At 37.5% G+C, this 15,947-nt stretch overlaps 1 protein-coding gene across 12 annotated transcripts in view; it reads right to left on the bottom strand.

Annotated features, from left to right (window-relative positions):
* The window catches only part of LOC106783994 (uncharacterized protein CG43867), a 131,333-nt gene that overhangs the window by 14,534 nt on the left and 100,852 nt on the right, over positions 1-15,947 (bottom strand). For all 12 annotated transcript variants that reach the window (XM_014743044.1, XM_014743045.1, XM_014743043.1 and 9 more), the window contains exon 3: positions 1,844-1,906. In XM_014743044.1, coding sequence (XP_014598530.1) covers positions 1,844-1,906 — 63 coding nt within the window. The remainder of the gene's footprint in view (positions 1-1,843; positions 1,907-15,947) is intronic.

Here is a 15,947-nt window from a genome sequence, read left to right as displayed (position 1 = left end):
CTCTCTCTCTCTCTCTCTTTCTCTCGTGTTCTCTTGCTCTCTTCCTTCTCTCTTTCTTTTGCTCGAAGAGAGACGGCAAGAGAGACAAAAATCAATGCCAGCCTAACATGCGCCCTGCCTGACACAGAATTTACCCGCGAGAGTACCGACCGATACGATACGATACTACTACTACTACTACTATTACTATACTATTATTATTATTATTACTATTATGAATTAATTCAATGAAAGAGCTAACGAATGGATATTTTACCCGCGATTTTTATATCACTTTTTAATAGGAAACTATTCCAAGCCACGAAACTTGTTCTTGAAATGTGCATGCATTATATTTGATCATTCATTTTTTCTTTTTTTTTCTTAAAGTTAAATTATTATTCTTTCTTATTGTTTTTATATATTTGTTAATTTATTCAAATTTGATAATAAATATTAGATCTATATTACGATTAGAAACGATTATTCTATTTTATAATCAACACAACACGTACTCTATGTTTTATAAAAGAAAAAAAAAAAAAAAGAAACAACGATCGTAATATAAAAAAAATACGTCCATTCAAAAATCGATGCAAAATAGCGTCGTCGATAAGGTGGTTCTCTTTAATATCGAAAATTGGATAACAGATCGGTAGAAATAAATTGGGGAAACTAAATACCCCGTGCCCGATACGTTGCCATCTGTTGGTAAGTTCTAATTTCGTTGGGTGATATTTTCCAAGGGTACGAGAAAATTTGGATCAGTCGGTAAGAATGGTGAGTGACTGTATGGAGGTAATAACTTGTGCACAAGTACAAATCGATGAAATTGAAAAGAAAGAGACAGACAGACAGAGAGAAAAGGGGGTTGGGGTGTGAGGAGATAAAAGCTCAAAGTGGATTGAAAGTTTCTCGTCGGTAATACAGAATGGTATCGAACGTTCGAACAAATATTTCCAATGATCAAGAAAACTCTCTTCATACATCATACACTTTGTTAGATTTTCACGAGTGGTCTAACAGACATTTAATTCCACTCGTGACATAATTCCGATGTTGACAAGAAATTGTTTGTTATACGATTAGATGATATTGGGGATTCGGTATTATAGTACGCGAATAAAAAGATCAAACAAATCTAAAGAGAATGGGGCAAAAGAAAAAACGAATAGAAAAGATAGAAAAAGAAATATAATAATTCAGTATAAGAATAATATAAAGAATAATGGATAGGAAAGAGAAAATTGGAATCGTTAGTTTTCTCGATGAATTATTTATATACCCTCGGATGTCTCGGGATAAAATTCTTTAGTAATTATTTCAAACAAATCGTTGAAGAAAGAAAGAGAGAACGAGAAAGAGAAAAAGAAAGAGAAAGAGTTAGCCGAAGCGAAAAAATGGCGTAGCAATTTTCCGAGTTAACTCGTACTCGTTGTAACTGACATTAATGCTATATGTATTTACGGTTAAGGGAAAAAGGAATAAAAAGAAAAAATAGAGAGAAAGAGAAAGAGATAAAAAGGGAGAAAGAAAATAGTATCAGCACTTGAATGTCTTTTTACGGTCGATTGTTCTCGAGCAGTCTGTCTGTCGCTACTTCACGCAAGAGAGATTCATCGTGAGAAACACTCTCAACAAATTTTTCTACACCCGATTAAATCCACTCGTTTCTCGCATCGAAACCCGACCCAATGTTTACTCGTGTTCATCCAACTCGAACGATTTCTCGCAAACTCTTCCAACGTAATATATATCTCCTATCAATGAACGACACGAACTCTTCTACAAATCCTTTCTTTCATTCTCTTTCATTCTCATTCATTCTATTACTTTTTTATATTATACATTTAATTAGTATTACCTTATCCTCCGCTTCATCGGCTCTGCCCTCGGCCTCCAAGACACGCTGCTCGAGCTCCGAGAGCTAAAACACAATAAAAAAAAAAAAGATAAATAATCATTTTCATTAGTTGGTAAAAAGGGTAAAAAAGTTTTTCTATTTTACAAAGGAAAACAAAGTGTGTAAAAAATGAAACTTAAACGTAACGCTTTGTTTTTTTTTTTTATAAATATATATAAATAAACGCACACATATATATTACATTATATATGTAATGTGTAATATATAAGGGATGATTTATATATATATATATATAGTGTATATCCAGAGACAATATTTTTCCTCGAGAAGAAGAGTGCGTCGACCCTTTCGGCTCGACTGTTTTCCACTCACACACTCTTTCTCTCTCTCTTTCTCGTGACACGTCATTCACCTTTCCTTCCACGACGCGGAAAAGTTTCATCAAAGTTGCTTAAGACCACCGGCGTGTCACGTACTAGGCGCCTCCTGACGAGAGTTTAATGGATACGCCGGACTTAAGCAGCTCCTGAGCCTTGCTTAATCCAGCTGAGATTGATATATGTATGTTATGGCGAATATCCCAAGCATTATCCTTACCGAAGTATCATCCCTTATAACTTTCCTTTTGTTACCGGCGAATAAAAACAATGATTGAAAGAGAAAGAGTTATATAGGAGAATCATTTTGGAAACTGATACACCGGATTACTAATATTTTTCGAATAAACAATCAAATATAGGAAATCAATAATAGAGGATAATTGTAATTAATGCATCATTAATCGAATAATTTTCATTTTTAATGCCATTCAATTTATTTCGGCGTTGAAATGTTAAATATCTCGTTAAGTATTGACATTTCGATAAACTTCATTTAGTACTTTTAAATATGGAACAATAAAAAAAAAGGAATCGATTGGTTAAATAAGAGAAATTGGATTGCATTAAAGAATAAAGTACAATTGCATCTGACCTGGTGTATTTATACGAAAAATAAGGTCATATGAGAAATTAGGACGTATTATCACGTCACATGATTTTCTTTTCTATATATTACTTTTCTTTTTCTTTTTTTTTTCTTTTTAATTTTTATTTAAAAGATAGTAATAATTTATCTGAATTTTTCCATAATCAACTTGTATACGTTATAATTAGTGATAACATTTAATTACTTTCTTATGATACGAATGCTTTTATATGAATAAAACGTTTATAACAGTATATTAATGTACTTTTACATGTATGTGCATTTACTACATTGTAAACAAGGGGTATTGTCGTTGCTCTTTGAGCATACGCAAACGTTTACGTACCGCATAATAAACTACCCTAGCAATAACATCTCTCCTCCACCATCACCACCACCACCACCATTACCACTACCACCACTTTAAATGAGATAGAACAAGGAACGTCCAACGACGAGCAGTTTGCGTATACTGCATAAAGACTTGCTTATATCACTACGTAAATTATCGTTAAATCCTTCTCAGTGTGTTATGTTATTTTCCTCGTGGTTTCTAGATGGTCGAAAGAATAAACGTAAGGTAATGTAAGGAAAGGTAGACAATAAATTACCCGAGCATTGTATTAACATTTAAATGTGAAATAAAATTTGTATAAATTACATGATACCCGTTTGTTTCACAACGAAAAAAAGAAAAACTCACAAAAAAAAAAAAAACAAAAGCAATACAATGAAAAAAGTCGTTCGTTCGGAACGAGTAATATCCGGCATAGGCAATTAACTCATTAGTTTTAAACGATAAAGAGCTACTTCGGTTTTTATTCGGTTTAAGTATCGTGGGCGATTTCTACGAGGGAACGAACGAACGAACAGAATCGATTATCAAGGACGCCAAATGGAATGTTCATTTTTATAATCGACCAACTATTAAATCGTATTTCTAAGAACAACTGGTTTTTTTTTGGTTCGTTTCCTGATAGAAATGTATACGTGTATGTATATATATATGTGTGTGCGTGTGTATGAGTGAAAAAAAGAGATGGATCGAGTTCCGTCAGTATACCGGGTGATTAATTGAAACGGAGGTTAATCTATGGGTCGAGGTCCTCCTTTAAGTGCAATTCATAACGTCCCAAGGGTTAACCACGAAATACTTTTAACTTGCTATTCCAGCCGCCGAAAGAGTCAACGAGATATGGCAAAGGAGTCCAAGGTTCTCTCATTCTCTCCATCTTTATTTCGCATTGAACGTAATGCGATATCGTTGTTGTACAAGTTCAAAGAAAAAAGCGACCGTTACTTACGAGCTATTTCAAATTTCCCCCGCCATTTTGTTATTGTTCCTTTTAAATCTTCTTCAACCAAGAAAAAATATTTAACTATCTTTCGGAGTTCGTTCTAATATATCGTAAGAAAAATAATTAAGTAATGACTAATGATGTTTCAAAATTAAAACACTATCGTTCACAAGTAGAAAAAAGTAAAAGTCGTCAGAAAATAAAGAAAAGGAAAGACAAATTGAGAGAGAGAGAAAATCTGGGTCAATGTAATTTACCGCGGTATCTATGCAATTTCCTTTTCCCCCTCAACCCCCGTCATGCTTTCTCTATCTCCCAAGGGGAAAACCCAGGGGCAATGGTGTTGTTGTTGTTGTTAGTGTAAGTATTGGTGGTGATGGTGATGATGGTGATGATGGTGGTGGTGGTGGTGGTGATGGTAGTGGCACCACCTTGCTACCCTTTTCCGTCTGAAATAATTAATATACAAGGCACGAGAGAGCGATACGCGAGAGCAGGAGAAGATGGAGTACGAGAAAGAGAGAAAGAGAGAGATTCCAAGGGTCGTCTCTTTGGGTAACCCATACATACACGTAAGAGAAAGTGTATGCTTGTACGAGCAAGCAAGCAAGCAAGCAAGCAAGAGAAAGAGAAAAAGAGAAAGAGCTTTATACCGAGGAAAATCGTAACTCACGAGGTGCTAATGGTTCGCGTGAGTGAACTGCTGGTGATGCTGCTAACCACCGTAAATGGACAGAAGGTAGAGAGAGAGAGAGAGTGAGAGAGAGAGAGTGAAAGAGAGAGAGAGTACAGTTCATCGTGTGAGCACGAACGACTCATGTAGGTACTCTGTAAAAGAACGACTAGCAAGCAATGCAGCAGCAATAGCAGCAGCAGCAGCAGCAGTAGCAACAGCAACAGCTAGTAGCAGTACGCTGCATTTCACATGGGACCGCATACGGTCTAATGGAATTTCATCGAAAATATGACAAGTCCTGTCTACCCCTTGAGGTTACCATTCGAGAGTTAACCGTATCGTCATATTCGTCCTTTGATGTTGGTCTACTTAATCTCTCAGTGAATAGTAAATTGAAAGATTGTGGGAGACGTAGAAAGAAAAAAAGAAAGAGAGAGAGAGAGAGAAAGAGAGTGTTCATTAATATTAGAGGTTGGTCTAATATAAATACAAAATACTAGTATTATTTATTTAAATATAAACAAAACAATCAACTTGTGTTGGAGAACCATAGGCAAAAGGATTGCAGTAATATTTGATCGGTGTCAACACTTTATTACTATTTATTTAGTTATATATAAAATACTAAAAGATTCGTAATTTGTATTATTAGCTAATCCAATACTCACAGGTTATCTCCTTTTATTTTCTGTTAAATAACAGATCTCGAAGACAAATCTTTGTTATAAGAGTAAATGAAGCAAAGAGAGTAAAGTATTATCGCAAAATCCTCCCTTCCCTTTTCTTTACCGTTCTCCACCTTCACAACTACCCTCCTCCTCCTCCTCCTCTCATCCTCCTTTAGTTCTCTTAGCTTTCTCTCTTACTTTAGTGCCCCGTGTTGTGTGTGCGACAGGATTAGAGTAACATAAATTCCCAGGCGCACAAAGGGAACGAAATTCAAGAAGGTACGATGCTTTATGTTCCACATCACGCGAGCCACCGATAACATTAACGAACCAATCCCTGCTGCCGAGTTATCCGGCCACGCTTTTCCATCCAACTCCTTCCATTCCCTTTTCCACCTTCCCTCCCCCCGCCCCTTCCAGCCCACAGTTCCTACCCTTTAACCTCTCTTCGAATCGCGGAACTTTGCCGAGTGGAAGAAGGGTTCGTTATCGTTTCAGGACTCCCGCATTCGTCGTATTCTTGTATACCTATCGCTTTGTATTTTTTTTTCTTTTTCTTTTTCTTTTACTTTCTTCCTTCCTTCCTTCCTTCCTTCTTTCTCTTTCATTTCAACTAAGTTAAGCTCTTACCGCTTATTTCTACGCTATCCAAAGAGAGAGCTTGAAGTATGCGCTTCCTTCTCGTAACTAACGTGTTTCGAGTTCTACGCACGCGATATCTAAACTAACGATATCAAGTTCTTACATTGTTAAAAACGAGCCAGAGATCTGTATCGTGTTACTTGCTCTCTCTCTCTCTCTCTCTCTCTCTCTCTCTCTCTCTCTTTCTCTTTCTTTCTCTCTATCTAATTTCTGTTAAGATCGTGACTTAGCGATTAGCATTTAGCTTCCTTAACACGCGTCACTCGTTGTTCCTTTCTTGTCTTGAAAGGTCATTCCCATTAATCTAAGCCGTTCCCGTTCCTATCACAGATTGACACGACACGGTCGGGATCAATCTGTGGGATTTTGTTCTGTTTCCTCTTTTTCTCCCCCCTTTTCTTTCTTTCTTTTTCTTTTTGTTTTTTGCGTGTCAAGAAGGATTTATCTCTACTTTTTACCCTCTCATCCTTTCTCTTTCTCTCTCTCTCTGCTTGTCTCTAATGACAAGTATCGGAGAAAGTGAGTGAGATATGAAAGATAAGAAAGGATATGATACGATCCGAAACATATCGTACTACTATTGCAATAGCTATCACTGGATGTGTGTTGGAATTGGCGGCCGTCAACGTAGCTGTCGTCCCACGTCAAGCTACAGGATCGAATGCAAATACGATATAACGAGATACGTCGGTTTAGAGGGTGCCGTTTCGACTGCAGAATCCAATATGTCGATACTACTGGCTCAAATTATATTACCCATTCCTTCCTATCTATGTTCATTCTATATATATCAGTAGTAACGTTCCGTGTTACAAGACGAATTATATTCACGTTCCAACATGCAAACCCTGTTTCAACCGCGCTGTTCGTTTTCAATTTTTTTTTCTTCTTTCCTCCCCCGTTTTGTTTCCCCGTTTCATTCATTATTTCATATTTTCTATTTTCCTTTATAACCTTCTCGTCGTTGTCGTCGTACGATCAACGTTAACGATCTACCTAATTTGTAGCAGGAACATAATAATAATATTCCGTTGTGAAGATAAAAAAAAATGTACGGGGTGGAGGAGGGGGAAGGGGAGTTTTATTATTTCTTTATTCATATCTTTCTCTTCTTTCCTTCAGTTTCAGATATTTTCCAAAGGGGGGAAGGGGGGTGGAAAAATAAACGAGGGCGTGGCCGTGTTCACGAACATTTGTCTTCCGAAATGTATACGATTCGTTTTTCGCACGCTATATACGAAGTAACGATCGGTACTACCTATCGACAAAGAAGAAGAAGAAGAAGAAGAAGAATAAAAGAAGTAGCAGAGAATTCGTTCAATTTTTTTCTTCCTTTTCCTCGATCCATTTTTTTTTCTTCTTCTTCTTTTTCCAACGGTAAAGAATAACGGCAGAGAGAAAAAGGGAAAGAAAGAAGTAAAAGAAAAATATTCACGGGGTGATGGTGGTGGTAGTAGAAATATCACGCCCTCGCGAATTTCCCTTCGGATATTGCCGCCTTCTGTCGTACATTTCGGATTGTAGAAAAAGCAAACTTAAGTCCTGACGACAGTTTGAGAGATCCTCGTAGCATCCCCTTTGCGGCTAATGTACCTCTCTATTTCTATCTCTCTCTCTCTCTCTCTCTCTCTCTCTCTCTCTTTCTCTATTTCGTTTTCCTTTTGGTAAAACCCTCAGCCCTTTACACGTCCCTCTCTCTTCACCCTCGTTGTAGTAGAGACTGTTGCGAGACGCAACTTCAACTACGGGAACCGCACGCGAGAAGAAGACCGTCCGCATTAGCAAGGACGTTTCTACTTCTATTTCTCTTTCTCTTTTGCTACCCTATGCGTGTAACCTCTTCCTCAAGCTCCTCCTCCCTTTGCCCGTCCCACTCTTGTTCCATCTTCCTCTCGTGTTCCCTCTCGGCACCAGATGTTACTAACTGCACCCTCTCCGTGATGAGATCGAATCGTTTCCCTTCCAGGTTCCACTATTTTCCTCTCTTTCATTCTCTCTTTTTCTATTTCTTTTCCTCTTTCTCTCTCTCTCTTGATATTCTTTATACGCTTATTCGTCTCTTTCTCAAAAAGGTCTACCAACTTTCGGAAGCATTTCTTTTATTCGCCAGAATGAGTCGAGCTCGGATCCACGAAAAATGGATATCTTTCTTCGTAATGATCCTCCTTACTTCTCCACCCACCCTTTTTCTTTTTTCTTCTTTCTTCTTTCTTCTACTTCTCTACGTTGAAAGAAAGATAATCGAGTATATCCTTTTCTTCTTTAGTTGGCTGTCATATTTGATACGATGGATTTATCCTCGACTCGTACTACTTAATATCTAATACCTATATATTCTACCCTCGTGCGTGGAATAATATTTATCGTCTGATTATTGACGTCCCTTACTAATACTACTACTACTACTACTACTACTTATTCTTCTTCTTCTTCTTCTAAATCATCCGTTTATCATGCTTTATCACCAAAGTAGAAAATATTATCGTTAACGTTTTCTTCCCCCTATGATCGAGAAAATAATTCACAAACGTTAACGTAACGTTTCGTGTGGACTGTAGAACACGTACAAATGAGAAGGAAAGAGGAAGAAGAAGAAGAGGAGGTGGTGGAGGAGAAGGTAGGAAGAATATTGCAAGGGCGTTTATACGAGCACGAACAAACAAAACAACAACAACCAACCAACCAACATAAGTAATATCAGCGCAGTGTAGTAACAACACAAGCAACATTTCTCCCAAATTCCTTCCTTATTCCTAAGAGACTTGTATGTATTAATTATTTGGCTAAGAAACGAGCCAGAGAATGAGGTGAAGTCACTAGAGAGAACTGACTACTAGTCCGTACTATACCCTAACGAGATATCCAGATTTTCTCGGCTACTTCACTTACATAGTGTAACCAACCCTCCCTCCCTCCCTCCCTCCCAACCAACCAACCAGTTTCCATCGTCTTGGGAACTTTAGAAATTACCGTTGGAGCTTCTGAGATCGTCGTCCGATTTGCGTTTCCATCGGATCGTCCCAAAAACCGCATTTCTACCCTGCACAATCTCATTCTTCCACACATACACACACAAATACGCATTTACACAGATTTATCCTTTACTTTCAAACTACGTGAACATATTTCTCTCCTCTTCTTACTTTCTTTTATTTTTTTTCTATTCTCATGTGTATGCGTATTATATAGCAATGGTTTAACGAAATTGATTATACCCCCTCAGTAGTAAAGATCGACGATAAGTCAGACGGTACTTCAAAATAAGCTACTACTTTCGCATTGTCAGAATTTATGTATTATATAGTACGATTTAAACGATCCTTCCACGAGAGAGTAATATTACCCTCTTACATGTGAATTCATTTTCTCTTTTTCTTTCTCATATATGTACATACATATATACATATATATATATAATACATAGAGAGAGAGAGAGAGAGACGCATACAAGCAAAGATGTAATACCAAATTAATGGTAACTTAAATTCAGCGTTTTACGGCGATTGCAGATTGCAGAGTTAGTTCTCGGGTCGCTTCGATGCTTATGGCCATTTAGAAAGCCGTAATCGTAAGGTTGCCATTTCAGAAACCAAAAGAGAGAGAGAGAGAGAGAGAGAGAGAGAGAGAGAGAGAAAATTTATCGCGCATGACGATTCACTAACGTATCGCGTTTCTCGCGAAGTAATTATCCAACGATTGGCAAATCTCGTAAAATAAAGAAAATCGAATCGATGCTACGACCCCCCGCCCTACCTCTGTTAAGGGTTGCGACGGGAAATAAACGAACGGTGACACGGGGGACAAGGGGAAAGATGGGATTTCTGTAGATACGTAGATTACGTTTAGTTACTACTATTTATCGGGATTGGATTAAACGAGAAGGATACTTCAATCGAATTGTAAAGCAATCGAATTGAAAAGATAGTTATCCTGTCGTATGTTTCCTTATCTTTCCTATCGTCTTGTTTTATTCTCCATACCTTTTTTGTATTTCTTTCTTTTTTCTTTTTTACTTCGTATTCTTTCTGTTGTATCCTAACGTCGGAGATAAAAAGGAAAAATACGTAAAAAGAAAAAGAAAAAGAAAAAGAAAAAAAAAAAGAAATCGGTATAGCAAACCGAAGGAAAAGTTTCCTTCAAGAGAGACAGAGAGAGAAAGAGAGCGGGAAAAACGTGCATTAATTATTCGAGAAAGGAGTCGCAAAGGGAAAGAAAGGGAACATTCCAAGATAGAAACTGCCGTGAAAACGAATAAGTCAGGCTCCAAGTATTCCGTGATTTCTCTCAAAAGATTCTTTTGCTTCCCCTTCCTCTCTCTCTCTCTCTTTTTCTTACATACCTTTCACCGGTGTCACTTACATTTTCACGCGTTTATGTAAAGTGTTTACTTGAATAAAACAAAAAAGGGGAATAGGAGGTAAGAATTTGAATATACCATCATAATATATATCTGGGTGGGTGGTTGGGAGGGGTGTTATGTAAACGTACTTTGTTTGATCTTCCGCATTAATAAGTTTCTAATTACTTGGGAAAACGGGATTAGTAAGTAATTAGCAAATACGGATATGCCAAACTCTCTCTCTCTCTCTCTCTCTCTCTCTCTCTCTCTCTCTCACTCTCACTCTCACTTCTCGGTAAGACCCGAGCAGCAAACAAACCCCCAAGGGAACGATATTCAAATTTAATAATGTTTCAACTAATTGCCCAATGCGAGAGAGACTCGATCACCAGATTACACCACCACCACCACCCCCATACCCACCCACCCCCTTCCTTTTCCTATCATCGATTTGCAATGCGGTACGATAATTAATTGCTACAATCGAATTCGCCATAGATGCAACAACGCGTTTCACTGTTATTATTGTTGTCGTTGTCGTATTTATGGGAGGAGACTGATATCGACTGACTATCTATTTTATGATTAAAATGTTTGTCACTTTGTCGTTGCGTTATCTTCTATCGCGAGATGAAACGTTTGAACGCGCAAATCATTCACATACAAATTTAACTATTCTCGTATTTTGCATACGTGTATTGTGTTGTGTTGTTGTTGTTGTTGTTGAAGTATCTCTATCTGTATGTAACCATTAATATTTTACATCGGAAAACATTCACCGACGATATCAACGATATTCATGTTTCCCAATCCGATTCGCAGAGAGAATGATAAAACATCTCGAATTTCTTTTACAAATGGAAGTTGAAACAACGTACGTGAAACGTGAAATCATAAATGTTCGATTTTTCTTTTTTGCATTTTATCTAGAAAGAAAAAGATTTTTATATATATATAATATTTTGTTTGTTTGTTATACGAAATGTAAAAAATTGACTGAAAATTACATTGGAGGCGAAAGCTTTTCCGTCTAATTTTCGTCTATTTTCTTTTTCAAACATAAAATCCGTTTAAATCTGTGCAATATGAGGATCAAAAAAACGTATACAGTGATATACAGAGAGATATATATCGGAGGGGAGGGGGTGGAGGAGGGGTTTTATTATCGGTGCCGTTACAACGTCATCATACTCGTCGTCCCCGTGATTGTCGGAGTGCCATCGACGTTATTGTTATTGCATTCGCAGTGCATCCAGCTAGAGGATGCATCCTACCTACTACGTGCACCTCAATTCCCAGATGCAATTCGCCTAACGGCGGAAGGCCCCCTCGACATTCTCGTGTCGTCTCTTCTGCCTGGACGTTTATATTTTCAACCCCATCCTCTATATATATATATACACATGTGTGTGTGTGTGTGTGTATGTGTGTACGAAATAAAGATAGAAAGCACGAGTGTGTTGATGACTTCTATTTCCTCTGTTTTTTCCCCCTTTCTTTTTTTTTTTTAAATCCTTTCATATAAAATTTTAAATTGTAACCTCAGCAATTGGGTTAAGTTTGGACGAGAGAAGGTAATAAATTCTCAATGATCTAAAATGGGGTCAATTTGGTCAGCAAGTTTTAATGAACAAATTTTTCGTTTTAATCAAATAATAAATAACTTTCTCTTCTTCATTTACATAGTATTAAATATTATATTTTTTTGTTGCGCGAATATTATTGAATTGATATTACGGTTTAATTAATTTCTTGTCATTTTGTGTAAGGGCTTCTGTATTATAATATATCTTTCCTATAAATAATTCGAATCTCTCTAAAAAAAAAAAAAAAAAACACACACACAGAAAATAGTACAAAGAATTATTTTAAACGTGAATTGGATTAAAATGAACAGAAAATTGTCGTCAAGAAGGATAAAAAACGATACGATTCGAATAACCGAAGACAAGACAAGACAAAACAAGACGAGAATGAAACAACGAAAGTAAGCGAGCGTATAACCGATGCCGTAAGGGTGCTTTCGCTATTTGTAAGGGATTTACGTTAGGAGTGAGACACGTTTAATAAGACCTTCGAAAACGGTTTGGGGAGTTTGGTGGGGGAGGTAGGGGGAGTTGGCGGTGGTTTGGTAGTTGCTTCTTGAACAAAAGCTGTCTCCCATCTCTCTATCTACCTTGAGAAACTTTGCAAAGTCATATACAATGCAAGAAGTCATATCTTCTATATATATATACATACGTCTACACACACACACATATATATATGTATATATATATATATAAATGTAAGTATATAGATATGTATATACGTCATACAGTATATTCCATGAAAGACTTATGTCAGCCCTCAGGGTAATTGTACGGATTGAAATATGCAAAGGAGAGCCCGTCTATAACCGCGATGAAACTTCCTCCAAGAAATTTTCGGTTCGCAGGAGACGAACATGAGAATGAGAACAAGAGGACAATGACGTCTTCAATATTCTCTCTCTCTCTCTCTCTCTTTATCTCTTCTTTCTCTCTCTCTCTCTCTCTCTCTCTTGGTACTTATGAAAACTCAACGTAGGAAGAGTTACGAGTAGAACGAGGAGAACGAAGTAATTAAGTCTCCCGGGTGGTATAAAACCAATCGATGTCCATCGACTACCTTTAGAAACGACCTATCCTTCTACTCCTCTTCCTTCGTTCCCTTTACGAGACCCCTAAAGTCTTTCAACTTCCTACGACGAAAACGAACTTTTCATACTCGCTACTCCTCTGCTTGACTTTTAATCGATTACAATCTTAAAGAACTTGTTACTTTGCCCTTTTCGAAAATTCCATACGCAAAGCTCATTAAATCGCAACAATTTTACCTTTAGAAAAAAAAAACGAGAAGAAGAGAGGAGGAGGGAAAAAAGGGAAAAGGAGGAGGGGGGACGTGAATTTTTTATCTTTCGACGGTTTTAATGAAGAATAAGGAAAAAAATGAGACAGGTAAGAGAGAAAGAGTGAGTACACTCTCCTCTCTCTCTCTCTCTCTCTCGTGTTCTCGAGAATGGAAAGTCCAACGACATGGCTGGCACGCATTTTAATTTCGGCCTTGCTCGTGCCGCGAGGAATGCGTTTAATTAATAGAGCAGAGCTGCTGGCCGAAAGAGAGAGAACCAGAGAGAAATAGAGAGAGAGAGAGAGAGAGAGAGAGAGAGAACGACCATACCTAAACTTTGCGATTTATTCAAGTAGAAGTTGGATAACGTGCTATCCCATGAACGGTTCCAATGAGTTTTGCCAACTATTTATCGGTGAAAGTTTGTACAAAATTGAGGCCCCGAAAGATCCTTGCCAAAATTTTTATCATTTTCATTAAAAAAAAAATATATATATATATATATATATATATTGGTATATATGTAGGAATATTCCGTAAGGATTTGGCTGAAAAATATTCTCACGTAACGTACGTATATATATTTGTTGTTCTTTGTTTCCATCATTTCTCGTCAACGTTAATTCGTTGACATAACTTTGCTGACCGTTTGCAAGAGAGGGTAAATTCATATACGACCGACATGTAACCAACATTCAGCAGCCCGTAACTGTCCGTAACGTACGGCAGCAGTTTTACAAGAGCAATTTTCATCGCGACGAAATTAGTTTCCATTTTTAATTAGCCCTCCAACTAGCATGTGAGATCGCAATACGCTCTGGTACGATTCACCTACGGTATATACGTGTATGTATATGTGTATATTGCATGTATATAGGTTGTATATATGTGTAGGTATTAGATACGACGATGACGAAAATGTGCAGTTGGTAGAGGAAACGAGAGGTCCAAGTTGGTTCGTTCGTTCGTTGGTTGGTTGGTTGGTTCGTTGGATGTAACCGGCTAACACACGGTACACCCTTGGAAAATAATTCGTAAAAGCGTAGTCGATAGTCCGCCGGAGTGCCATAAAAACGACATAAAGCTTTACGCGTTTTCTCTACGTCTAGACATACGCGTTAATTACGCCGACTGTAATTAACGACGTATTAGTTATCACGACGATTCATCGCTTCTGTCTCACAGTTTTTTGTTTATCTTTTTTTTCTTTTTCTTTTTTCTCTTTTTTACTTTCTGACACATACCCAATGGCGACCATTTCTTCTTTGTTTCTTAAACCTTAGATTTTTTTTTTTTTCTAAATATTTTTCTCTCTCGATATTACGAGGAAGAATTTGTTCGAATCAATAAACGTAAATGATGATCATTAATTTAGGAGGGATGTCTATAGAAAAAGAAAAAAAAAAGAAGAACCTAAAAAGGAAAAACAAACGAAACGACAAACGCGTTCGTCGTAATAAATCTTCTTCAAAAGACAATTAAACTAAATCCAGGCGAAGCTTTTATATACGCGTATTTTCGTTCGTACTGGCGGTCGCGGTCGCGGCCGCACCGGTGGCCCGTCGTTCGGCTTTTCTTCGTGCAAAATAAATTCAACTAGAGAAAGAGAGAGAAAGAGAAAGAGAAAGTAAGGATAACGAACGTAAATTCTAGAAATAAATCGTATTGCCGTGGGGAAAAAAGAAAAAAAAAGGGTGAGAAGAGTAGAATAAACTGTGAGAAAGAGAGAGAAGGAAAAAAAGAAAAAAAAGAAGAAGAAGAAGAAGAAGAAGAAAGAGCAACAACATGTAAATCTAAGTGAACGTTTCGAGAAACGAATGTCTTGACCGCTTTACCACGAGCTTCCTAGTGGAAATTGAAGTAAGAGGGTGTTACTAGAACCTGGATGCGGTAAGGGTCGTAGGGGTTGCTCGGTAAAAGCTATGCTTTACCGTACTACGAAGAGAGAAAGAGAGAGAGAGAGAGAAAGAGAATAGGGACCTTCGAAATCGTGTCGCGCGATAAATGTCCCGTGTAAACGCGGCTTTCCCGTTGGCCGATCGTATTTTGGGATTTCTCCTACCTAAACGTAACATTAATATAACGTTCGTAGCAAGTGGATACGTACGTACGTACGATATGCTATAGCGGTACGCCACGAATGCTACGAAACTCCGTTTCAACCCTCCACTCATCCCCCCGCACCCTCCTCCTCAACCCCCGTTCACCCCTCCACCACCACCACCCGGCCAGCCAGCCAGCCGGCCGGCTAAGCGTACTTTACGTCCTACCGTTATCTTTTTCTTTCCAAAGAGGATGCTTGAAATAGAAACGGCCTCGGTAACGAGAATCCTACTACGAAAACCTAGCGAAGTAAAATCTACGATAGTTCTTTCTTTAACATAAACACAATTCTAAAACTCCTATGATAACTTTGAATTTGCATTATTGCAGATTAGGAGTAAACATATAATCTTAACTTAGGTGTAATGTGTGAGTTTTGTATATTTTTCTTTTTTCTTTTTTCTTTTTTTTTTTTTAATTACAACGCGATAAACGAGGATAAATCGTGGGAGTATAAATCGGGTGATATGATTTCGCTCGAACAACGAGTTTTCGTGGCTTGCGTATACTTTTCACAATAGTATGTAGTTTTTTCTTTTTT

The sequence above is a fragment of the Polistes canadensis genome, unplaced genomic scaffold (assembly GCF_001313835.1).
Source record: "Polistes canadensis isolate GaletaPanama2010 unplaced genomic scaffold, ASM131383v1 scaffold_28, whole genome shotgun sequence".
In the NCBI taxonomy this organism is placed as follows: Eukaryota; Metazoa; Arthropoda; class Insecta; order Hymenoptera; family Vespidae; genus Polistes; species Polistes canadensis.
Note: the sequence above shows the minus strand (reverse complement) of the source record. Positions and strands in the feature narration are given on the sequence as shown.